The sequence below is a fragment of the Eurosta solidaginis genome, chromosome 2 (assembly GCF_040869045.1).
Source record: "Eurosta solidaginis isolate ZX-2024a chromosome 2, ASM4086904v1, whole genome shotgun sequence".
Taxonomy (NCBI): domain Eukaryota; kingdom Metazoa; phylum Arthropoda; class Insecta; order Diptera; family Tephritidae; genus Eurosta; species Eurosta solidaginis.
In genome coordinates, this window is record NC_090320.1 from 128,098,389 (window position 1) to 128,125,369 (window position 26,981).

Consider the following 26,981-nt stretch of genomic DNA (forward strand, 5'->3'; position numbering starts at 1 on the left):
TACACATTATATAATTTTATTGTTATATTTATGCTGTCGGAATGCGAATGATTCCGATCAGCAACAGTAAATACCAGCTGGAAATACCGAATTCCAGCGAAATTAGTTGTTGGAACTGTCTGGAGTTACAGGTGGCGACCGATTTTCTTTTCCTTAGGGCCGGATGCATTGTATTTTGCTGCTACCATTATTACCATTCCCTTTTCGCGCTCCAGTATCGGTATATCATGTAAAAAAATAAAAGAAAAAAAAACTATCTTATTGGAAGGGTTTTACAATGCTCCAATAAATTTTTTTTTAAAAGTAATGAAGTTATTACTACTTTTTATGTGATTAGGAAGTTCATTGAAATATTTCAGGCCCTTATATATATGACCGTCCTAAAAAGATTCTTTTCCGGCAAACGCAGCAAACCCATTTCTCAGTACTGGGGTCAGGAGAAGGACCCGGATTGGGGTCGATACCTTCCCGGAAGAGGAGAGTATAGCGCAGACCCGCTGCAAGGATCTGCTGGGGGGTTGACAATTTGTGGGAGAGACGCAACAAATTAAACATGGAGTCCGCCTGCTCATTGCCCTCCACTCCCCTGTGGCCTAGGACCCAGGCCAACAGTACTACGTTGTGTGCTCCTAATTGATTCAGCTTTTCTACGCACTGAAGGACAAGTGCTGACTTTATTTCGAACGCCGCAAGTGCCTTTAGTGGAACCTGACTGCCTGACTGAGTATGGCAATTGTTTCTTTGGGGTATCAGCGCTGAAGGTTCAGCTTAGCGCACTAACTTATGGCGAATACTTCCGCTCGAAAATGCTCGGATGTGCTTTTAGAGTTACTGATATTTTGGTTCTGGGTCCGAAAACTCTGGCTCCAATCCCCTCTGGCGTCTTCGAGCCATCTATGTACCTTCCGATCTTGAGCCTAGTAATACATTGCACCCGCCTATACCTATACAGCCGTGCCAAGAGACGGAGCAGCCCATTACATATTGGCACAACCGGAGCACTGCTGGACATCCATCCTATATGAAAGCTATGCATTCAAAAGTGTTTGTACCAGTGGCTGGTGCACACCGAACTGGACCAATGTATGCTATATTGAGGCCTTCACAAATACCAAGCTATGTTTATGTAAATAATGTTACTGCTAATGTCAATTTGCACGGTTGAGCACATACAGTACCTACGTTTATACAAGGTGGAACACCACACTACCTACATGGCGATGTAGCCACCGATCAGGTTGTTGTAAGAGATTAATTAAAATATGTTATTCATAAACACTGATTCTTATATTTTTATTATCATTAAACTGTAGACTAGACTCATGACGGGTATTCTTACTGGATACTGCCTTCTGGCGTCACATGCCTTTAAATTAGGCTTGGTCAGTGATAGCAGATGTAGGAAGTGCGAGTTGGAGGAGGAAACGATCGATTTCATTCTGTGCTAGTGCCCTGCGCTTGCCGGGCTAAGACTCCAGCTGACAGATATGTCAGATCTAGAAGCAGCAAGTGGCTTAAGTTCTAGGAAGCCGCTAACCCGCTGGAGCCATGAGAAGCGTGGGTGCACTTTGGGTGTCCCAAGACAAGTTCCGTACCTGCTCCGAATAATTTGATAGATAGATAGATTAGATAGGGATCTGTTCTAGGTCCAACTCTTTGGAATGCGGTGTATGGCGGGGTGCTACAAAACCACCTTCCCGGAGGCACGGAAATTGTCGGCTATGCAGATGATATTGTCGTAGTAGCAGTGGCCAAGAAACTTGATCTGCTCCAAGCATTATGTAATGACGCCATGGGAAGAATAGAGGAATGGTTGACGAACACGGGGCTGGAGATGGCTAGCAATAAGACAGAAGTGGTTCTGATGAGCTCAAAGCGGACTGTGGATGAGTTGGTCCTAACCATAGGAGATTTTCAAATAAATTCAAAGCCCTCCTTGAAATATCTAGGAGTAATCATTGACTCAAAACTAACTTTTAGGGAGCACTTCAGGGCGGTGGGGGACAAAGTTTCTAGAGTTAGTGGAACCCTAACGCGAATAATGCCCAACATCGGCGGCCCAAGCGAAGCTACCCGTCAGCGATTATCCAACGTAACCAGCTCTATAATATTATATGCAGCACCAGTATGGCACAGATCTAAAATGGTCCACCAAAAAGATATACTAGCAGCCTACCGCATTACTGCTATACGAATAGCATGTGCTGTTCCGACGACGCGATCCATGTTTTATCCAGGAAAATCCCAGTAGATCTACTCTCAGGTGAAATGGCCGATCTGTATGGCATTGGATTCAGCCGACCATCTGAAGATGCTAAGAAAACCGCAAAGTCACGAACAATAGTTAGGTGGCAAGAACGGCGGGAAGATTCGAGAAAAGAGCGCTGAACCTTCATGCTAGTCCGGAATATAGCGGAATGGTACGAGCGAAAACACGGCAAACTAAATTACCATCTCACACAGATATTGAGCGGGCACGGTGGCTTGAAGGAATATCTACATAAGCGTGGGATAGAGGAGGATCCTTTCTGTCCAAGCTGTCCGTCCGAATTGGATGGCGCAGAACATGTAATATTTCACTGCCTTCGTTTTCAGACTGTCTGTAAACAGAGTTTTTGGAGAGGAACCTTCCATTAGGAATTTAGTTCCACGAATTTGCGGACAAATAGATTGTTGGATTGCTGTGAGCAAGATGGCCTTTATAGTAATGACGAAATTGATGATGCATGCCGAAAGGGAGCGTAGAGAAATGCGCATACGAAGTAGTGGCGACTAAATCGCCTTTGAAGTTACTTTACCAGGTCCTGATTCTAGTTATCTGAAATTTCTCTTCTGCCTTTGGAAAAGAGCTATGTGTGGAGCCCTATTTATGGAACACTTTTCGGCTTATATTAAAAACTTTTAATCTATTCTTACTGATATGAGTTTCTTTTTCATTCTAGGTAATTTGATTTTGACGATGTGAGGATAGAAATATCGCAAATATTCCAGCTGTGGCTGTAATAACATACATTTGCTCAAATTAGAAGAAAACTGCACGGTTGAGCACATCCAGTATCTACGTTTATACAAGGAGGAACACCACACTACTTTCACGGGGATGTAGCCACCGATCACGTTGTTGTAAGAGCTTATTTTAAATATGTTATTCATAAATACTGATTCTAATATTTTGTTTTGGTTTTTACTTTAGAGTCAACCTGTTATATAAGCGATGTCAGCTATGCCTGTAACTTAAGCGCCTTCAGATGTAATAGTTACCGCGGACGCGGTCACAGGAGTAGTTCACTACGTGGGGATTACACTAATCAAGTACTTTCAATATCGGAAGGATTTCCAGCACTATAACACACCAACAATATGTGCAATCACCCGAATAAATTGTACAACAAACGTTAACACCACATCATCAGCCAGCAACAACAACAACAAACGCAACAAGTTGAAACTTCTAAACAATTAATGACTAGTGAACCACCAACATATCCGCAATATGCGCAAACATCAACACCAACATGTGTCGCCTACTTTGCAACACGGTGAAGATGGCCAAGGCCATTCTGATTCTAATACTGATAAAGGCGAACCATTTGCAAATTTAAAAACTCAAACAGACCACGAAAAATGTTGATGATGGTATTAATTCTAGTACGGATAGTAAAGAATTTTAACCTAGGAAAAAAGCTAAACTTGATAAAAACTTAACCGAAGATGACAATGTTTCTAATTCTAATACTAAGGAAGATGAACCTTTGATAAATATGAAGCTTAAAACAGAGTTATCAAAAAATGACGATGATGATAATGATGTTGATGCAAAGTCCAATGTTGAAAATGATGAAAATTATGAAACAGAATCTGAAAATAGTATGAGTGTGGATTATAACGTGAAGCAAAACTGTCATATCCTGTACGGCCAGAATTAGATGTTAAGAAAAAAGCCTACATAAAGAGGCTCAGTATATTTATGGAAAATTTATCATGAGACAATGCCCAATGTATGTATTTCAATTAAATTCAGCACATTGTTGGAAAAAGCATCTAAACTTTATGCATCGTGTAGAGAAACCAGAACATTTACAATTTAAATATAACGAACGTGGGGCAAAATGTAAATTTTGTGTTATTCAAGCAGCTACACCAAGCTTCAACAAATTATTGGACCATGAGATTTCTCATATGCCTAATAGTCATTATTTAAAATGTAAATTATGCGATTGGAAGACGAAAATACATTCAAGTATGAATTTTTATTTACGTGTACAACACGCTGAAACAATTGATGTAACAACGAAAAGTTTAGAATTGAATGTTTGTCCATATTGTAATCACAATGGTATTTACGCAAACACTTAATACATCTTTTCTATGTTTAGAATGTGGTGAATAATTTAGAACAAATACAAGTTTACGTGTACACCACAAGATTTGAACGGAAATATCTTGAGGGTATGGTTACACCTATGTGGCATCTACAAGATATTTATAATTACTAGTATGGAATGAATCCGGATATGGAAGAAAACGGAGGTGACGAATCACCATGCTTCTTTGGATTCTGGTGATACTCCTGACATGCTTCCTAATTTCCCTACGTCTGATGTTACTATACCTACCAAACTAATATGACTGCAAACTGATGAGCAACACTACCAGCGCAGGAAAAATAAGAACTTCAAAACAAGGTTTCGGAAAGGGCACGACTATGAATAGACGTTAATGTATTTATATAGTTTATAAATATAAAAATTCACATATGTAAAGTTCGCTAGAGTAATAAGGCAATAATTTAAATTCTAAAAAAACATTGTATATATGAACAATTTATAATTAAATATTATCTGAACATAAAGGACGCGTTTCATTCATAGAAAAAGCGATTTGACAGAAGGTAACCGATACGGGTAACCGATAGACCAGTTACCCGTATTGTTGTTGTTGCATATGTTTTGGTTAGCGATAACGAAAACATAACTGATGAAGTAACTTAAAAATGTAAATAACATCGAGCGAGAAGGAATGTCGAAAACACAATACGTAAGAGCGAGAAAGAGAGTCACACGTACACTATTTTGAGAGAGCAATTGCGTTACCTTTTTCACGTCAGCAATGTAAAAGTCATTAAGACGATAATTGGTGAACAAGTTATTGATGACGATTAAGTAATCGATTAGGGAACGGGTACCTGTCTTGTAGGGTAGTTTTAAGAGTATTATATATTAAATATTACGTTTGATCAATAAACAAATTGGCCCATAGTCATAGTCGAAATAAAATAGAGTTTAAGTGGTTTAAACATGGTTCTAAATTATATATCATTTTAAGTCTGTTATAGTATACTTAAACACTATTTTATCTCTAAAAAAGTATTTTAAATTTAAAATGACATGAGCGCGATTTTTTGAAATAGGTTTTAAGTTGGTGGTCTGCTGTCAAAAGTTGCGAGAAATCAAACAATTTTGCTATTTAAACGCGATGAACTTAAATATACGTCAGGAACTAATTTATTATACCTAGAATGCGTATTAATATGTTTCTGACGAAATTTTAATTTTAAATTGCGCGATGGTTACTTGGCTCCACATATGCGAAACCTTTAATTAAGACTATTCCGCATTCATAGATATTTGTGAGTTTTGATAATTTAGTATCTTTTGAGGAAAAAGTATTATCCTATACTGATTTTGACATTAAATTTAGAAGTAAATATTCAATGGAAGGAATTATTTATCACAGGCGTCGATTTTTAATATATGTCAAAAAATTTCGGGAGAGGTGTCAAGTGACGCGTTTGAATTTCGGTAGCAATAATCCGAAGGCGGCAAAGTAATACTTTTACTCTGCCAAGATATTTTTGCAAAAAAAGTTTGAGACTTTCATGTGGTTGACGTAATTTTGGTGATATTGTTGTACACAGAAAAGAATTAACTAAAAAGGCGTTTTCCGCTGATACAATTTTCACCAGTTTCGCAGTCATTTGAGGGTAATTATTTGGTTTTTTGTGTATATCTATTAATAAAATAAGAGTTTCTTATTTCCGACTTATAATTATTGAATTACATTACAGAATTCTTGAATTCAATTCTGGCATTTCCTTTTGTATCTTCTATTCCCGTTTACATTTGCCAATTCCTCTTAAAAGAAAGCGTGAAATAAAACACGGAATACAACAAGAATTAGCAACAAAAATTTTAAGGACTGCTTATCACCCTATTAGTCAATTTCATGATCGACTTGAGTTCAATGATTTTTTAATATAAAAGGGACTTACACTTTGCAGGTCCATGCACAATGACTCAACATTCTAAGTCACTTCTTTCCTATGGAAAACTAACTAAACTCCCTTTATTTATGCTGACTTTGCGAAGACAAACATAAATTTTATTTAACCTGATTATCATTGAATGTCCTGCATACTTATTAGTATAGAGGTTAGACATATCCCTATTCGGGTCTATTAAATTAAACGGCTTTAACGAATAAGGCCACCTAACATTAGCTGTATTTCGTTGCTAACTATTACAATTAAAACACTAGCTAGCTTACCGAATTGCAAGGAAAGCAACAATAAAAAGTAATCGAGTTGAGTTGGCTAAGCGGTTTCAACTGAAAGGTAATTGTCGACCTGATTGACAATGTTGTATAGTGTTGCATATTCAAAAATAGGGCACTATTGTGAACGAGCGAATGAAATGGACATACGAATGTGCGGATAAACAAAAATAACAAAATAACAGCGTGGCGGCAGGATGACATACGTTCAAACAAACACACGCATTTCATGTATTTTGTTTTTGTAATTCTCTGGTTGAGTGTCAAAAACATACTGCGCTAGAAGTAGAAATGTCACAGCAGCTAAAAAAAGTTACAATTAGCTGATAAACTTAAACTATCTGTATGGTTTTGCCATAATGAAACCGTTTAGCTAGTTCAAGCGTTTTTTTTCAAGCTCGCTTGCAAAAAAACAACTATTTAAGTTTTCCATCATTTTGGCCGTCACATATGTCTTAATGAAAACAATGTTTCTTTACAACATTCTTACAAACTATATAAACTTTCAATATGAATACGAGTGTATGAGTGAATAGCCTTGTTTGCTTCCTTTGCTTTTAGGAGCCCAAATCCGCTTTAACTACCTATTCGTTTATGTGAGATTTAAATAATATTTTAAGAACGAAATTAAGTAAATTTTCTTTAAATAAGTATGTTCATGTTCAATTAATTATTTACTCAATTTTAAATTGACGGCTGATAAAAAAAAACAAAGATTTTTTACAAATCGTTTGATAATAACTTTTAACTAGAAATGAATGACAATTATCCGCCACCGGATTATGATCAAAACGCGTTTTCAGGTACTCCTTTGACAATTTTTGTGGTATTGTAAGAGTTTTTGTCAAGTAAAAAATTAACATATTTTATATGTGGAGTCAAGTAACCACGGTTGTAAGGAACATGGTGAACTTTTAAAACTTCTAAAAAATTTCTTCATAGCGCTAATCAATGCCTTTTTTCATGCGGATACCCTGTCCATGCTTATTTTAGCTGAAAACTGCGTTTAATATGTCTATGACAGACCAAAATTTTAAATCCCGTTTTTAATTTAGGCAAGATTTTCTTACATGCTAAGGGTATTTTAGTCAGCGACTATGATTACGGGCCATCATGATGTAATTATAGAAGGTGGCGCATAGCGCATGTAAACATTATTTTATGAGCAATTTTTAAGTCATTTTCCTTTAGCTCTTTTTCTCTCTCTTTCTTTCATTCGCTGAAGCAGTCAAGTGTGACGTAGATGCGCAGAACGAAGCAATTTTGAATTCGTGAATGCACAATCTTCTTAGTGTGATTTGTGACGTGCCATTATCCAACGTGACTACAGTAGTATCGATATGATCAAGTACACTACAAATGTAAAAGTGATTAACCACAAATCAGACACAGAAGATTCCGCATTGCGCATGTAAACAAAAGATCAGCTGTTTTTTATGGACAATTCATACGTTATTTTCCTTTAGCTCTTGTTTTTTCTCTCTTTCTTTCATTCGCTCAAGCAGTCAACTGTGACGTATGTGCGCAGAATGAACTCGTGAACTCGCAATCTGGGTAGGTGATTTGTGATTAACGGCTGAATTCTGTAATTCAGTCTCATCTCAAGTCTCTAAATTTGAGATTTTCCTTTAGAGACAATTTTTGTAACTTGAGATGATTTCGGTATTCAGTAAACGAAAGTCACAAAAATAATTCTCCATATCAACGAAATTCACCAAAATGACAATTTACTCATACATTGAACAAATAATATAGCATTGCATTTTGTCAACGCAATCTTGAGTGGTGTTTTGGCTGAGCTGGCTAAGACGCCGTTCACAAATTTTATAGAAAAACGCAGTGTGTATGTTCGAATCTCAGTGGCGCCACATAGAGTTCAATGTTTTTTTAAGTATTTTCTGTTTTTTAATTTTTTCTATGCTTATTTTAATTTGAGGAATAAAAAAAAATATATTTAAAGCGTTTTTCGCAAATAATTTTCATACTTTTTCTGAAATTTTCACGTTTGTGATCTGCCCCGGCCCAGCTCACAAATTAGTGATTGCTTTTGTGAGGCTGGAGACGCGAGACAGCTTACAGAATGGCAAATTGTTTCAAAAGTGATTTTCACCCCAAATAGTCTCTAATAGTGACTAGAGACGGCTTACTGAATTCAGCTATAAGACAATAATTGGTGACCAAGTTATCGGTGACGATTAAGTCATCGATTAGGTAACGAGTACTTGTCTTCCCAGCAAAAATCTAGTGACTAAAAATGGCGACCAACAACAAAATATCCCACATTGTTCCACAATTGTTAGTATGACAGAATGAGATGGGCTAATTGAAATGTCCGATCCATATATGCTTGCCTTTTCTACATGCTATGTACCCTCAAATACGTCACAAAAATTTTCTGCGAATCCGCCATTTGTTGTTTTCAGCTTGAAACGCCGCAGACGTACCGCATTGAAAAAGTTGCAAATTTCCAAATAAATAGAAGAAAAAGTGTTTTAGGTCTGTATACAAGTTAAAAGTGTACATTTTTCATAAAGAAACATAATTCACATCAGCAAAAGCAATCTCTAAATTTGGTGCTGTAACGTGTATTTGTATCTAGAACTAATTCTGCGAAGCCGCCATTGGTATTGAGAAGTAAATTTTGAGCAGACAGGCGCAACAACAGCAGCAGCAACAACATATCTGCCAAAGCCAAAACAGTCGGGCTATCCACCACAACCTGGTCCACCTGGTTGTCCTCCATTACCTCAACAGCCAGGTTATTCTCTACAACAACCAGGTGCACCAGGTGGTTGCATGGCTCAAATGAAGCCACCAACACAACAACAGTCAGCCACACATGCCGGGTCAACCCCCAATATCCGCACGTCCTGGTTATATAATAATAATAATTATTTATTTATTTACGGTCTTTAAAACCTAGTTCAAGATATGCTAATACTACTGATATATTTCAAACATTGCTGATGATTATTTTTGTATTATTTTCTTTAGCAACCACCTGCACCTGATACTGGTACTGGTATATATCAACAGCGGCAACAGTAACCCAACGCCGTTAAGATCCCGATCAGATGCCAAATCCGATAAGCGTTATCATTGAAAATCAGCGCTGGTGGTGCTTTTATTACTAAACAACATAAACCACCATTGGTGACCACAAAATATGTGGTACAAGATAAGGTAACTCCTCGCCACGTTACGCTAGGTATTGAGCAGGCATGCTTAACGAACGAAACGATATCATTTCGTTACGATAATCAACGCTAATAAACGAAACGAAATGACTTCGTTTCGTTTATTAACGTTGATTATCGTAACTAAATGATATCGTTTCGTTCGTTAAGCATGCCTGGTATTGATATTCGAAATTAATGTTTTGTTTGGCAATTACATTGATCTTTCTCGTTTGCAGGTCCTCTTTGTATTGCATACCTGCAACAGCTGATTTATTAAAAACAACAGCTTTGTCCATTACACTTACCGTCTCACCAATGGCACGCACGGTTGAAGGTGATTATTAGCCCCCATTGTAAATTTTTGTGAATTTGGTCTAATTAGATGTAATCGTTGCAAGGCTAATATGCAATTTGTAGTTGCTTGTCGTCGTTTCCAATGACTAATATGTAAAGTAACAACAGATAGTAAAAAATAGTAAAACATATTTTTTCTCAACAGTGCCAACTGAATATTTCCAACATTTGGGCCACACCGGACAGCGTGTCGATAAATATGAACATCCTGAACTTGTATTGGGTACATGAGTTTTTGTGTAAAAAATGTTTGGGTACCGATAGCTCTCAAGGTAAACCACAACTCATATCCAACATCAATGCCTCGCATTCAATTGTGGACGATGTACGCACTACATTGGGTTCACGCAGCATGGACAAACATATTGTTGATTCCAGTGGTAGGGCCACAATTTCAAATGATGGTGCAACCATTATGAAACTATTGGATATTATGCATCCAGCAGTAAAACTCCAGTCGACATCGCCAAATCTCAAGATGCTGAGGAAGTTTTTTGTTATACTAGAATGTGTAGATTACAAATTTTTCTCTTATCAGGTCGGCGATGGCACCACTTCAGTAGTATTTTAAGGAGGGCAATCTTAAAACAAGTTAAGCCATATGTTGAGGTAGGCGTGCATGTACGTATCCTCATTAAAGCTATATGTAAAGCATTACAACTATGCATGACCAAAAATGACATGGCTGTACATGTCGAAGCGCCAATCAAAGGAACAACAACGTGCTTTATTGGAAAAATGCGCTGCCACAGCAATGACCTCCAAACTTATTAATCAACAAAAATATTTATTTTCTAAAATGGTTGTGGACGCTGTACTTTTCTTTGATGGACATACAAAAAATATAAAATGGCATTAAATATAGAATTGGAATTCAAGGCTGAGCGTGATAGTGCTGAACTACGTGTTGATAATTTTCAAAAGTTCAGAATACCTTTTGCCAACACAGGTTTGCGATGTGTTTGCGCAGGACCGTGACTTCGCTACTTTATAATGAATGTCAATTCCCATCAATGGATATTGCGGCGCGCGATTGGCCAACAAGACGATGCCACGACACCTTTGAGTATTCTTGATCTGAAAATTAATATGCAACGAATTTCTACAACAAACGAACAACACACTGAAATAATCTTGGTAAAAAGTATCTAATAATCTAATAATTCTAAGCTTTTTCCTACGTTTCTATTCTAAGCTTTTCATGCTCTAATTTAAAAAAAAATATTCAACAATCGCATAAAGTTTGCAAAGATTTTTAAAGCAATGCAATGGCAACGAATTTGTCAATAATTTTTAACCAAACTTTATAAACTAGATGTATAACAAGAAAATATTTTGAATTTAATACTTGTGATGAACTTAACTGAAAGTACCAATACCATCAACTAAATGGTCTTTATAAACATTGTAATCACCTTATAGATCCAATAGTTAGAAATCAATCTACTAAACATGCTAACAACTCATCGATACTTCTTTGTGCCAACACGTCGAAAAACGCTGTCACATTCATAATACCTGCTATTTTGCCTTTTGCACACTGTCTACACATAGGCAAAGGTAATTTTGGAGAAATATTTTTGGCTTCGGATAATATCAGCATTCCGGTAACCAACGAAAATGCAAAATTCGTGGTAAAAATCGAACTACATTCAAATGGTCCTCTGTTTGTAGAATCCATTGTTTAATGAACACTGCAAAAGACGAAGGTAAGAATTTTTCTTTAATTCATAGACAAAATAAATAAGAACTCTTGTTTTATTTAGCAAACAATTTAAAAGTGGAAAATTTTAACTTGGGTAAACAACCAAATGTTGCAGCATCACTAACCTAAATTCCACCTACGGGTGTAACCAGCTACATCGTATCAGGTTCTCATTATTTTGGGGATCTCGTTACCGTTTTCTTGTGTTGCCATTTTGCATTTTGATCGCGATCTACAATCTTTAATTAAAAATTGTGTCCATAAAAAGTATGTGTTAACACAGGCATACACATTGTTAACGTTTTGGAAAAATTACACGATAAAGGTTACTGTCACAATGACGTGAAAGCGCAAAAGAGTATGATTTCCAAATGCAAATATTATAAAAAACAAACTGCTACTGCTCCTGTTACAACGGGCAATTCGAAATCTTCGCGTTCGGCTAGTATAAAGTCTTCAAAATACGATGAGCACTATGAAGAAAAACAACAGACTACAGATAGCGGCAATATTTCAGAGCAGGAAGCCAATGATGACGATGATGATTCTGACTTTGTTGTTAAATGTAATACGTATGCGGACATCAGCAAGAAAAGTTCATCGTGCAAAGGAGTATCTAATGACTGATGTACGCGAAATGCTGAAACAAATCTATAGCAAGCAGGTCTCTAAATATTTAGGTTCCTTCATCATTTAGGGCAATTTGCCTATCACGACCGGCCGGATTATGCACGGTATCGTCGTATATTCGAACGAGAGTTTCAACAGCCTGGGTATTCATTAACTGAGTTGCGTTTGGATAACAATGAAATAGTAAGTAATTGTGTGCGAGTAAAAGAGGAAATTGAAAACAAAAATGATATATTTGAAATGAATAGACTTAACGGCAATGCAGCATGGAGTAATATGAAGAATATGTCAATGGGCACGCCTTTCCATGATCGCACACTATCCAATCGGGTGTCGCCTAAAAACCAAAGGTCCAAATCTGACAAAAAATCTATGAAGAAGAAAAAGTTTTCATGGCCTGAAGTTTTATCACAGGATTCTGACCAAATTGCATGCGAACGTGCAGAAAAAGAATTTGACCATGAAGAGGAACTGAGTGAAGTTCAACAACCAGTGGTTCGTAGATATGAGGGTAATCTAACATACGCTATATTTGAAGTACAACAGCGCCTAAAATGAGCGGGCGAATTGGCGAGGATAATAGCACACAACATGAGAATGATGGCAAACAGTCCGATGAAGATGGGGGGGGGGGGGGGGGGGGGGAGAAAATGAAGACGAAGACGAAGAAGAGGTAAAATCCGATATTTTTACATATTAATAGTTTGATATAATTTAAGAAAAAACGGCCTTTTTACAGGAGGACATGGAAGTTGATGACACAGATGAAATGCAAGACAATGAAGAAGAATCTGATGAAGAAAATGAACATTAGGGCAACGACGGCGATGATGAAGTCGACGCAGAGACGGATGCAACTGAAGCCACTGAGCGGACATAAATGGTGGACTTAAAATTTTATTCTAATTAATTACTCTAAGCTTTTTATTCTCTTTATTAAAAAAATATTCAACAATGGCGTAAAGTTTGCAGCAATTTTTAAGCAATTTAATTGCAACGAATTTGTCAATAATTTTTAACCAAAGTTTATAAATTAGATGTATAACAAGAATATATTTTGAATATAAATAATTGCTGATGAATTTAACTTACAGTACCAATACCATCAACTAAATGATCCTTATAAATATTGTAATCACGTAATTCAAAACAAAAAATTACTATGAGTACCTACGTTTATTATTGCAAAATCTCGAAGAAAGAATATTGCATGAAGTACCCTCAATGTAAAATTATTCCACTGAATGTATATATCGCATTTTAAACTAAAAAATGTGAAAACTTAAAAAAAATTAAATCGGTATTTAAGTGTAAATCGATCCATGAAAGCATCGTAAAATAATTTATGTTTTTTTGGTAGTTAACGTTATCGTTTAGCCTGGGTTTGTTAAGAATTTTGTTATTTTCAGAAATTCTGAATTTCAATTTTAAGCTTTCTGAACTAAATTAAAAAATTTATAGTATTAAAATTGGCGAGTTACAAGTCAACTTACTCAAATTGTGAATTGCCTACCCGCGATTTGATGGTTTACTGCAACCAATAGTTCTGTTAGTTCTTCTCTTTTGTTTTCTATATCATAAATTAATTTATTTAAGTTTCCCTTAACTTTGTATGCATACAATCGCATACAAATAAATTTGTATTTATGGCTCACCAACAAGACTGAAAAACTATTCCTTCCTTAAGACTTATAGTTAATAATTTACAACTATTATAAATAATATAATATGTTATAAAAATGTTGAATAAAAGAAATGAAATGATTTGAATTAAAGAAATGTTGGCAGCGATTTAGTTTAGCACCCCCCGAGTTCGGCGTTAAACTTGGTATCAAATGAAAGAGGGAGTTCTCCCGATCACAAATATATATAACTTAAAGTGCGCAGACTTATAGTTTACGAGTTATTTGATGTTAAAGTTTGCAAATTTAGCAAATTTCTATAGCACTCTCACTTACAATTTACACATCTTTCAAAACCTTTATGCTCATAAATATCTATATAAATTGGCAACGATACACTTAAATTTCATTTTAGTATATTTCACATATAATTCTTGCATTGTTTTTACTTAATTTAAATGTTTTTATTAAATAAATCGCGCTTTTGTAGCAACATTCACATTTATGTATGTATGTATTTTATCGATGACATTACAAAGCTGTGCTGCCACATCAACAAAGAAAAAACAAATATAAATATTAACGTGCCACCTTTCAGTTAATAAAGAAAAAGGAAAATATATATTTTTACTACTATGCGGAAGGACATCACCGTGGCGGTAGCCACGGTTATACCACGCACCCGGACTTGGCATGGCGTAGCCCAGGGTTATTTTAAATAAGCGCGGCCGAAGGCCGCCTACGCGGAAAGGTGTTCTACGCAGAATTACTGTGCATGGCGCAGCCGGTGTTGGATCGGCTAACATAACAATAAACATAAGAGTTATAAGGTAATATGCGGAAGGACATCACCGTGGCGGTAGCCACGGTTATACCACACACCCGGACTTGGCATGGCGTAGCCCAGGGTTATTTTAAATAAGCGCGGCCGAAGGCCGCCTACGCGGAAATTACTGTGCATGGCGCAGCCGGTGTTGGATCGGATAACATAACAATAAACATAAGAGTTATAAGGTAATATGCGGAAGGACATCACCGTGGCGGTAGCCACGGTTATACCACCCACCCGGACTTGGCATGGCGTAGCCCAGGGTTATTTTAAATAAGCGCGGCCGAAGGCCGCCTACGCGGAAAGGTGATCTACGCAGAATTACTGTGCATGGCGCAGCCGTTGTTGGATCGGCTAACATAACAATAAACATAAGAGTTATAAGGTAATATCAGCTCGTTCACGAATGCAAAAAAGAGCTTTTTCAAATTTTTGGTAAATAAAGACTAGAAAAGTTAAAGATATATATACATCAGATGAAAGATATCTTTATAAGTTATTTTTCGATTCTGCACTTGTTCCGTTTTTTAGATGTGGCAGCACAGCTTTGTAATGTCATCAATAAAATATATATATACATAAATGTGAATGTTGCTACAAAAGCGCGATTGATTTAATAAAAACTTTTATATTAAGTAAAAACAATGCAAGAATTATATGTGAAATATACTAAAATGAAATTTAAGTGTATCGTTGCCAATTTATATAGATATTTATGTGCATAAAGGTTTTGAAAGATGTGTAAATTGTAAATGAAAGTACTATAGAAATTTGCTAAACTTGCAAACTTTAACATCAAATAACTCGTAAACTATAAGTCTGCGCACTTTAAGTTATATATATTTGTGATCGGGAGAACTCTCTCTTTCATTTGATACCAAGTTTAACCCCGAACTCGGGGGGTGCTATTCTAAAATTTTCCCGAAATGTTTTATTTATATGGCAGTATAATCCAAGTAAAAAAACCGTCATAATACTAGTGAAAATGCGGTCATATTAACGTAAAAATACTGTAAAAATACTCGTAAAGTTACAGGTATATAACTTAAAAAATGACTGCCATAATGTGAATGTAAGAACAGTACAGCACCATAGTTTGCTTACATTTCGATAACCTAATACTGTTTTCACACAGAAACTTAATGATCTCATTTCACCTGCTAATGAAATCGTAAATTTTTTGCTTTCACACAGAAGTAACTGCTCGATTAGTATGAAGGATGAGACAGACAATCATGGCGGAACGATACAAGGTGGGAGCATGGTGACATACCTACAAACAAAAAAAATTCCATGTACTTGTAAATTCGATGGACAAATGTCAAAATCGTACTGCGCCGGTAGTTGATGTATCAAATCAAATAGAAAAGGTTATAATCAGCTGTTCGATGCGGCCACCTTGTATCGTTCCGCCATGCAGACAATGATATTTGCTTTGAAAATTAAGAAGCGGAGACGGAAGCGGAACACTGCCAACAGAGTTGCATTGTGCTTTTGACTTCATTAGGCATTCGATTAGCTACTAATGAAATAATAATAGATTCGAATTTTGTAGGGAAGATTGAGCTCAATAATCGTCTTAATGTAGAAAATTGCCTTTATTATTCAATAAGCCGTCTGTGTGAAATTAGTATAATACTGTATATGTGTGAGCAGTATGGACAATCACATAAATCGGTACGACGGAATGGACTGGTCACAAAACTTGACCCTGCCCTGTACAAATGCTACTCAACGATTTACGTGTTCCATCGACACAGATTTTAGCCATTTTACTAACCAATGTACGGCAAATGATGGCAAACAGTCCGATGAAGATGGGGGGGAGAAAATGAAGACGAAGACGAAGAAGAGGTAAAATCCGATATTTTTACATATTAATAGTTTGATATAATTTAAGAAAAAACGGCCTTTTTACAGGAGGACAAGGAAGTTGATGACACAGATGAAATGCAAGACAATGAAGAAGAATCTGATGAAGAAAATGAACATTAGGGCAACGACGGCGATGATGAAGTCGACGCAGAGACGGATGCAACTGAAGCCACTGAGCGGACATAAATGGTGGACTTAAAATTTTATTCTAATTAATTACTCTAAGCTTTTTATTCTCTTTATTAAAAAAATATTCAACAATGGCGTAAAGTTTGCAGCAATTTTTAAGCAATTTAATTGCAACGAATTTGTCAATAATTTTTAACCAAAGTTTATAAATTAGATGTATAACAAGAATATATTTTGAATATAAATAATTGCTGATGAATTTAACTTACAGTACCAATACCATCAACTAAATGATCCTTATAAATATTGTAATCACGTAATTCAAAACAAACAAGTAAGGAAGGCTAAGTTCGGGTGTAACCGAACATTACATACTCAGTTGAGAGCTATGGAGACAAAATAAGGAAAATCACCATGTAGGAAAATGAACCTAGGGTAACCTTGGAATGTGGTTGTATGACATGTGTATCAAATGGAAGGTATTAAAGAGTATTTTAAGAGAGAGTAGGCCATAGTTCTATGGATGGACGCCATTTAGGAATATCGCCATAAAGGTGGACCAGGGCTGACTCTAGAATTTGTTTGTACGATATGGGTATCAAATGAAAGGTGTTACTGAGCATTTTAAGAGGGAGTGGGCCTTAGGTCTATCGGTGGACGCCCTTTCGAGATATCGCCATTAAGGTGGACCAGGGGTGACTCTAGAATGTGTTTGTAGGATATGGGTATCAAATGAAAGATGGTAATGAGTATCTTAAAAGGGAGTAATCCTTAGTTCTATAGGTGGACGCCTTTTCGATATATCGCCATAAAGGTGGACCAAGGGTGACTCTAGAATGTTTGTACGATATGGGTATCAAACGAAAGGTGTTACTGAGCCTTTTAAGAGGGAGTGGGCATTAGGTCTATAAGTGGACGCCTTTTCGAGATATCGTCATTAGGGTGGGCCAGGGGTGACTCTAGAATGTGTTTGTACGATATGGGTATCAAACGAAAGGTGTTACTGAGCATTTTAAGAGGGAGTGGGCATTAGGTCTATAGGTGGACGTCTTTTCGAGATATCGCCATTAGTGTGGGCCAGGGGTGACTCTATAATGTTTGTGCGATATGGGTATCAAACGAAAGGTCTTACTGAGCATTTTAAGAGGGAGTGGGCATTAGGTCTATAGGTGGACGCCTTTTCGAGATATCGCCATTAGGGTGGGCCAGGGGTGACTCTAGAATGTGTTTGTACGATATGGGTATCAAATGAAAGGTGGTAATGAGCATTTTAAAAGGGAGTAATCCTTAGTTCTATATGTGGACGCCTTTTCGAGATATCGCCATAAAGGTGGACCAAGGGTGACTCTAGAATGTTTGTACGATATGGGTATCAAACGAAAGGTGTTACTGAGCATTTTAAGAGGGAGTGGGCATTAGGTCTATAGGTGGACGCCTTTTCGAGATATCGCCATAAAGGTGGACCAAGGGTGACTCTAGAATGTTTGTACGATATGGGTATCAAACGAAAGGTGTGACTGAGCATTTTAAGAGGGAGTGGGCATTAGGTCTATAGGTGGACGCCTTTTCGAGATATCGCCATTAGGGTGGGCCAGGGGGACTCTAGAATGTTTGTACGATATGGGTATCAAACGAAATGTGTTACTGAGCATTTTAAGAGGGAGTGGGCATTAGGTCTATAGGTGGCCTTTTCGAGACATCGCCAATAGGGTGGGCCAGGGGTGACTCTAGAATGTTTGTACGATATGGGTATCAAACGAAAGGTGTTACTGAGCATTTTAAGAGGGAGTGGACATTAGGTCTATAGGTGGACGCCTTTTCGAGATATCGCCATTAGGGTGGGCCAGAGGTGACTCTAGAATGTTTGTACGATATGGGTATCAAACGAAAGGTGTTACTGAGCATTTTAAGAGGGAGTGGGCATTAGGTCTATAGGTGGACGCCTTTTCGAGATATCGCCATTAGGGTGGGCCAGGGGTGACTCTAGAATGTGTTTGTACGATATGGATATCAAATTAAAGGTATTAATGAGGGTTTTAAAAGCGAGTGGCCCTTAGATGTATATGTGAAGGTGTTCTCGCGATATCGACCAAAATGTGGACCAGGTGATCCAGAAAATCATCTGTCGGGTACTGCTAATTTATTTATATATGCAATACCACTAACAGTATTCCTGCCAAGATTCCAAGGCCTGTTGATTTTGCCTTGTAGAACTTTTTCATTTTCTTCTACTTAATATGGTAGGTGTCACACCCATTTTACAAAATTTTTTCCAAAGTTATATTTTGCGTCAATAAACCAATCCAGTTACCATGTTTCATCCCTTTTTTCGTATTTGGTATAGAATTATGGCATTTTTTTCATTTTTCGTAATTTTCGATATCGATAAAGTGGGCGTGGTTATGGTCGGATTTCGGCTATTTTTTACACCGAGATAAAGTGAGTTCAGATAAGTAGGTGGGCTAAGTTTAGTAAAGATATATCGGTTTTTGCTCAAGTTATTGTGTTAACAGCCGAGCGGAAGGACAGACGGTGGACTGTGTATAAAAACTGGGCGTGGCTTCCACCGATTTCGGCCATTTTCACAGAGAACAGTTACCGTCATAGAATCTATGTACCTACCAAATTTGAGAAGGATTGGTAAATTTTTGTTCGACTTATGGCATTAAAAGTATTCTAGACAAACTAAATGAAAATGGGCGGAGCCACGCCCATTTTGAAATTTTCTTTTATTTTTGTATTTTGTTGCATCATATCATTACAGGAGTTGAATTTTGACTTAATTTACTTATATACAGTAAAGATATTAAATTTTTTGTTAAAATTTGAATTAAAAAAATTTTTTTTTTAAAAAGTGGGCGAGTTCTTCATCCAATTTTGCTAATTTTTATTTAGCACATATATAGTAATAGTAGCAGCGTTCCTGCCAAATTTCATCATGATATCTTCAACGACTGCCAAATTACAGCTTGCAAAACTTTTAAATTACCTTCTTGTAAAAGTGGGCGGTGCCACGCCCATTGTCCAAAATCTTACTAATTTTCTATTCTGCGTCATAACGTCAACCCATCTGCCAAGTTTCATCGCTTTAATTGCCTTTGGCAATGAATTATCGCATTTTTTCGGTTTTTCGAAATTTTCGATATCGAAAAAGTGGGCGTGGTTATAGTCCGATATCGTTCATTTTAAATAGCGATCTGAGATGAGTGCCCAGGAATCTACATACCAAATTTCATCAAGATAGCTCAAAATTTACTCAAGTTATCGTGTTAACGGACGGACGGACGGACGGACGGACGGACGGACGGACATGGCTCAATCAAATTTTTTTTCGATCCTGATTATTTTGATATATGGAAGTCTATATCTATCTCGATTCCTTTATATATGTACAACCAACCGTTATCCAATCAAACTTAATATACTCTGTGAGCTCTGCTCAACTGAGTATAAAAATTGCTATGAGTACCTACGTTTATTATTGCAAAATCTCGAAGAAAGAATATTGCATGAAGTACCCTCAATGTAAAATTATTCCACTGAATGTATATATCGCATTTTAAACTAAAAAATGTGAAAACTTAAAAAAAATTAAATCGGTATTTAAGTGTAAATCGATCCATGAAAGCATCGTAAAATAATTTATGTTTTTTTGGTAGTTAACGTTATCGTTTAGCCTGGGTTTGTTAAGAATTTTGTTATTTTTGTGGTATAAATCAACATTCAACACAAAGCTTCTCTGATTATGAGTTGCAATACTTTTTGGTTTAGGTTGCGATATGTAAAATTAAATATTTTTGTACACAGTTCTAAAATGTAAAGGAAAACAATTTATATTTGTCTATTAATGAAATTATTAAAAAGATATTGTTATATTAATTATATAGAGAAGCGCCAACACGAATGCAAGTGGTTTCAAACCTCTGGTAGGCAATTCACCACTTTAACTGTCAGAAAAAATGTTAAATTGTTCATTCTATATAAAAAAAATTTTGAAAGTTGCTATTGAAGTTCTGAAAGCTCGAGAATTTCAATTGGAGTTCAAAAAATTACAATTGAAGTTCACAATTTTCAATAGAAGTTCAGTAAATTATAATTGAAGGTCAGGAATTTCAACTGCCGCTGAGCAAATTGCAACTTAAGTTCAGAAAATTACAATTTAAGTTCAATTATAATTTTCTGAACTACAAACAGAAATTCTGAATTTCAATTTTAAGCTTTCTGAACTAAATTAAAAAATTTATAGTATTAAAATTGGCGAGTTACAAGTCAACTTACTCAAATTGTGAATTGCCTACCCGCGATTTGATGGTTTACTGCAACCAATAGTTCTGTTAGTTCTTCTCTTTTGTTTTCTATATCATAAATTAATTTATTTAAGTTTCCCTTAACTTTGTATGCATACAATCGCATACAAATAAATTTGTATTTATGGCTCACCAACAAGACTGAAAAACTATTCCTTCCTTAAGACTTATAGTTAATAATTTACAACTATTATAAATAATATAATATGTTATAAAAATGTTGAATAAAAGAAATGAAATGATTTGAATTAAAGAAATGTTTTATTTATATGGCAGTATAATCCAAGTAAAAAAACCGTCATAATACTAGTGAAAATGCGGTCATATTAACGTAAAAATACTGTAAAAATACTCGTAAAGTTACAGGTATATAACTTAAAAAATGACTGCCATAATGTGAATGTAAGAACAGTATAGCACCATAGTTTGCTTACATTTCGATAACCTAATACTGTTTTCACACAGAAACTTAATGATCTCATTTCACCTGCTAATGAAATCGTAAATTTTTTGCTTTCACACAGAAGTAACTGCTCGATTAGTATGAAGGATGAGACAGACAATCATGGCGGAACGATACAAGGTGGGAGCATGGTGACATACCTACAAACAAAAAAAATTCCATGTACTTGTAAATTCGATGGACAAATGTCAAAATCGTACTGCGCCGGTAGTTGATGTATCAAATCAAATAGAAAAGGTTATAATCAGCTGTTCGATGCGGCCACCTTGTATCGTTCCGCCATGCAGACAATGACATTTGCTTTGAAAATTAAGAAGCGGAGACGGAAGCGGAACACTGCCAACAGAGTTGCATTGTGCTTTTGACTTCATTAGGCATTCGATTAGCTACTAATGAAATAATAATAGATTCGAATTTTGTAGGGAAGATTGAGCTCAATAATCGTCTTAATGTAGAAAATTGCCTTTATTATTCAATAAGCCGTCTGTGTGAAATTAGTATAATACTGTATATGTGTGAGCAGTATGGACAATCACATAAATAGGTACGACGGAATGGACTGGTCACAAAACTTGACCCTGCCCTGTACAAATGCTACTCAACGATTTACGTGTTCCATCGACACAGATTTTAGGCATTTTACTAACCAATGTACGGGTACAATTTTGCTGGGTTGTAACACAAATCACATAGAAGATTCTGCATTCACAACCCTTCAAAAAACGCGTGTACTCCATAAATAGTGTAAGGAATAATTCTTTAGGAGTATAGGAGTGCGCCAAAACTAATCTGTATTCATACAAAAAATGTGCTCCAATTAACATTGCGATGTCCTAGGAGAGGAGTAGGTGATCCCACTCTCGCTTTATTTGTGAGTATTCCATGGAGTACATACGTGAGAGTACTTTCCAAAGTACTTTCAGTGTTGTACTCCATGGAGCACCCACAGAGGATCATATGCCAAAGTGTCGGAAAGAATTATCGGAGTGAATTTAATTTAAAATGAAAGTAAATGAAGAGGGGCAATACAACTTTTATATTTTATACTATGAATATTCTTATGTTATTTAGTAATTGAGTGAATAAAAAACTAATATTTCTCTATTCTATAGTATGTATACATAAAAGCAGTGCGCGCTTGCATTTTATCAGAGTTGCCATAGTAAAATTTTATTATCAGTTATTTGTATGCAATATTTTACTTTTGGGAACTCTGTTCGATCGTCACCGTGTCGTGATCACGGTCGTTAAAAAACGAACAATGATCGGTGGTGCGCAAACGCATTGCAAAGGAATATTGTTAGGGTACTCCAACATGAAGAAAATGGAACACGTAATCCAATAATTTTTGCAGGGTATCTACTCGTATCGTCTCGTGTTGGGCGATACAGTGATTTCGAACTATCAGTGAAAATAGTGTTGGCGATTTTTGAATCGCGGATATTTTTTATAGCTATAGCGATCGCTTTAATTTATTTTTAACAAGCGAATATATACAGAAGATATGAACTGACATTGCAATAAAAAGAAAAAATATGTACCTTTTATGGTAGAGATATTATGATATCTATTATTAACTGGCTAACGAAATTATGTTCTGTCTCGTATGAAACACGGAAATAGAAGTCTATGGTTCTTTGTTTCATAAACTTTTCTAATTAATAATGTTTTGATTTTTAAATATAAAATGAATCAACCCGAAATAAATCTGTATATATAACACCATAAAAACATGATTTATTTACTATTATTTTTATACTACACCGATGCATTCAGAAATACTCCTTATGAATTTATTCTGAAAGTTGTTTTTGGCTGCATAATGTTTTTATTGTATAGTGAATGAATTTTTTATGAAAATTCAATGTAATAATATAGCAAATTCTTCAAACTATTATAAAAATATTTTTTAACAGAAAATTAACCACCCGAATTGACTTACCACTGTCAGTGCCGTAGAAATTAGCATAAAATATGACAAAACTTTAATTGCATTCTCCCAAAAACCTTAAATTTTGGGTTACATCTGTTTACAATAAAACGTGTGATATATATTTCTATTTTTCTTTAATTTTTCTATCAAAAACATAAATTTTATAAAACTGCTAACGGCTGCCTACAAGTATTAACTTAGGAATTACACAGGCGACCAATCTTAAACCAAGTCTAAAAATTTAATCTGTTTTATACACTTCGTGAAATATTTATATGAACGGGGACTTTTACAATTATCACCGGGCTTTGCATGCGTTTCATTTATGGGCTCATAAAATTGCCACATTTCACTTCTTTTTTACTATAATTTGCTGTCATCTTTCGGGTTGGATTTTACATAAGGTGCCACGATTTTAAAACTTGTGTTGATTTGTAGGGGAAGCGGGGGCCGTAAAAATCACCAAAATGGAATCCGCAGCTCTAGGAAACTCTTACAGCCTCATTCTGTTTGGGGAACGATACGCTTAACGAACGATACCTGCTTGGACGGTATTGTGTGCTCTTGGTATTCTGAACCTTATGTTGCCGTTTATCGTATTTTACGTCGTTCGTAAACTATATGATATCAAGTGTCAAACTCGCAACTCTGTGCACATAGGTTTTGTTTTTGCGCACTTCCATAAAGTTTACAAAATAAGTGAAACAAAAATAAAGTTGTTAGTGTCATTCACCTTGGCGCTGCTCCTTTCGTCATTAGCAGTATTCTGTCTATAGCCTCCTCAACTTCATTGAGTACAGACTGCTGAAATTGTCCGTCACCTGAAGCACTCATATTTGCCGGGTTTTCCACATTTTTTTTTTTTTGGTGCGGCATTTGAAGTCGGCAAATATCTATAAAATAACATTAAATAATAATATTTGTATATACATATGTATGTACATATAATACCTTTCTCCATTCACTCGTTCTTCTTTGAGATGGACGGTGGGCATTTACTTTTTCCGCAATTTTGGCCCATTGCTCATCAAATGAAATTTTATTTGCGCCATATACCGATGCTCCTCTGGCCGGATCCACATTTGCTTCCAGCTCGTGAACAAGCACGAGGAATTGGGCGCTTGTGGTCTTTTTTGAATCTTCTAATATAAAATACAAGTTTTTTTATACAATAATAACTAATTAATTTATAATACTCACTTTTTTTGTTTGTGCCACTCTTTTTCAACCAAAACATTAGTGAATACCTGTTGTTTGTTTTTGATACTTTGTTTTCGTATTGGTAGCAACTTTTCGTGATACAGAATATCAATCGAGCACTTTCGTCACGTAACAGTCAGCTTTTATCGTTTTGTCTATCGTGTTGCAATTCATAATACGAACACACGAACGATGATCGTTTTGGAGACGATATCGTCAAACAGAATGAGGCAGTTAGTTTATGAAATATAAGCTTTTAAATTTCTAAATTTAGTAACACTGCAACTTAAGTCCTGCACCTATAATTCTGTTCGCACATGTCGAAAGCGGTATCAAACGACGCGTATTTTTGTAAAGATTCAGAATCCGAAAAGAAAAACTATATTTTTTTATCACGTTTAAAAGTTATTCGCGGAAAACCCATCGGCACTATTTTCACCTATTTCGTTGTTGCAATTAAACAAACGAAAACATATGAAGCGCAGCAACAGCAGAGTAATAAAAATTGATTTACAAATAATTTCGGATATAATAAAAACTAAATTTAAATTAAGTGTTGTTTGCGCTATGGTATTTGCATTTAATATTAATAATATATTTATATTTTCCACAAAGGAACCAAGATCAAGTAAGTTTTAATGCGATACAGGAAAAGCCATTTTATGGGAAATCTAACATCATTTTCCCATATAGCTACACATCCATTCATTCATTTTCATTATTGGTGCTACAAAATCTGCATCGTTCAATCTGTTATATTATAGGATTTGCTTTAATATAATTTGAATTAATAAAAAACTATTATTTACAGGATATCGAAAATTTGTCCCCATTATCGCCAGAGGTAATTTCGAGTCAGGCAACAATCAATATTGGCGGGATTTGACATGGTAAGTCCACTGTTATGAAAGCTGTTTCTGGAGTTCAAACGAAAAACAATTTTTTATGCAATGCCACGACAGCAGCAGAAACAACCTATCTGCCAATGCCACTACAGTCGAGCTATCCACCACAACCTGGTCCACCTGGTTGCCCTCCACAACCTCAACATCCAGGCTATCCTGTACAACAACCAAGTACACCAGGTGGTTACATGGGTCACACGATGCCACCAACACAACCTGGACAGGCGCCAATGCCCAGTCAGCCACCCATGCCGGGTCAAGCCCCAATACCCGGACGTCATGGTTATAATGTATGCTAATACAACTAATATATTTCAAATATTACTGATGATTATTTTTGTATTATTTTCTTTAGCAACCACCTGCACCTGGTACTGGTATATATCAACAGCCGCAACAGTAGCCCAAGGCCGTTTACATCCCGAACAGATGCCTAATCCGATAAGCGTTATCGTTGAAAATCAAAATAGTGCTGGTGGCGCTTTTATTACTAATGAACAGGGTTTATTACCACCATTGGCGACCACAAAATATGTGGTACAAGATCAGGGTAACTCCTCGCCACGTTACGTTAGGTATTGATATTCGAAATGAATGTTTTGTTTGGAAAATACATTGATCTTTCTCGTTTGCAGGCTTTTTTTATTGCATACCTGCAAAAGCTGATTTATTAAAAACAACAGCTTTGTTCTTTACACTTACCATCTCACCAATGGCACCCATTGTAAATTTTGGTGAAATGGGTCCAATTAGATCTAATCGTTGCAAGGCTAATATGCAATTTGTAGATGCTGGTCGTCGTTTCCAATGTCTAATGTGTAAAGTAACAAGAGATGGTAAAAAAACTCTTTCACTTTTACTTGTGTCCATTGATCCATATTTTTTCTCAACAGTGCCAACTGAATATTTCCAACATTTGGGCCACACCGGACAGCGTGTCGATAAATATGAACTCCTGAACTTGTATTGGGTACATGAGTTTTTGTGTAAAAAATATTTGGGTACCGATAGCTCTCAAGGTAGAACCTCAACTCATATCCAACATCAATGCCTCGCATTAAATTGTGGACGCTGTACGCACTACATTGGGTTCACACAGTATGGACAAACATATTGTTGATTCCAGTGGTAGGGCCACAATTTCAAATGATGGGGCAACCATTATGAAATTATTGGATATTGTGCATCCAGCCGGAAAACTCTAGTCTGCATCGCCAAATCTCAAAATGCTGAGGTAAGTTTTTTGTTATATTAGAATGTTTAGAATAAAAATGTTTATATTATCAGGTCGGCGATGG

General features: G+C 36.0%; 1 protein-coding gene, 1 long non-coding RNA gene and 1 pseudogene across 2 annotated transcripts in view; 1 reads left to right on the forward strand and 2 right to left on the reverse strand.

The window, feature by feature from the left end:
• Nucleotides 1-14,917, reverse strand: part of LOC137240216 (uncharacterized) — a 30,803-nt gene extending 15,886 nt beyond the window's left edge. The window contains exon 1 of the mRNA XM_067766186.1: nucleotides 14,379-14,917. Coding sequence (XP_067622287.1) covers nucleotides 14,379-14,389 — 11 coding nt within the window. The 5' untranslated portion in view covers nucleotides 14,390-14,917. The remainder of the gene's footprint in view (nucleotides 1-14,378) is intronic.
• LOC137239609 (uncharacterized) lies at nucleotides 10,762-13,049 on the forward strand (annotated as a pseudogene).
• An 8,894-nt stretch (nucleotides 14,918-23,811) lies between the features above and the next one.
• LOC137242353 (uncharacterized) lies at nucleotides 23,812-24,874 on the reverse strand. Its single transcript, XR_010950200.1, has 3 exons — nucleotides 24,779-24,874; nucleotides 24,530-24,720; nucleotides 23,812-24,471 (listed from the first exon to the last, which is right to left on the reverse strand). It is a non-coding gene; the product is annotated as an uncharacterized lncRNA (long non-coding RNA).
• Between the last annotated feature and the right edge of the window lie 2,107 nt (nucleotides 24,875-26,981).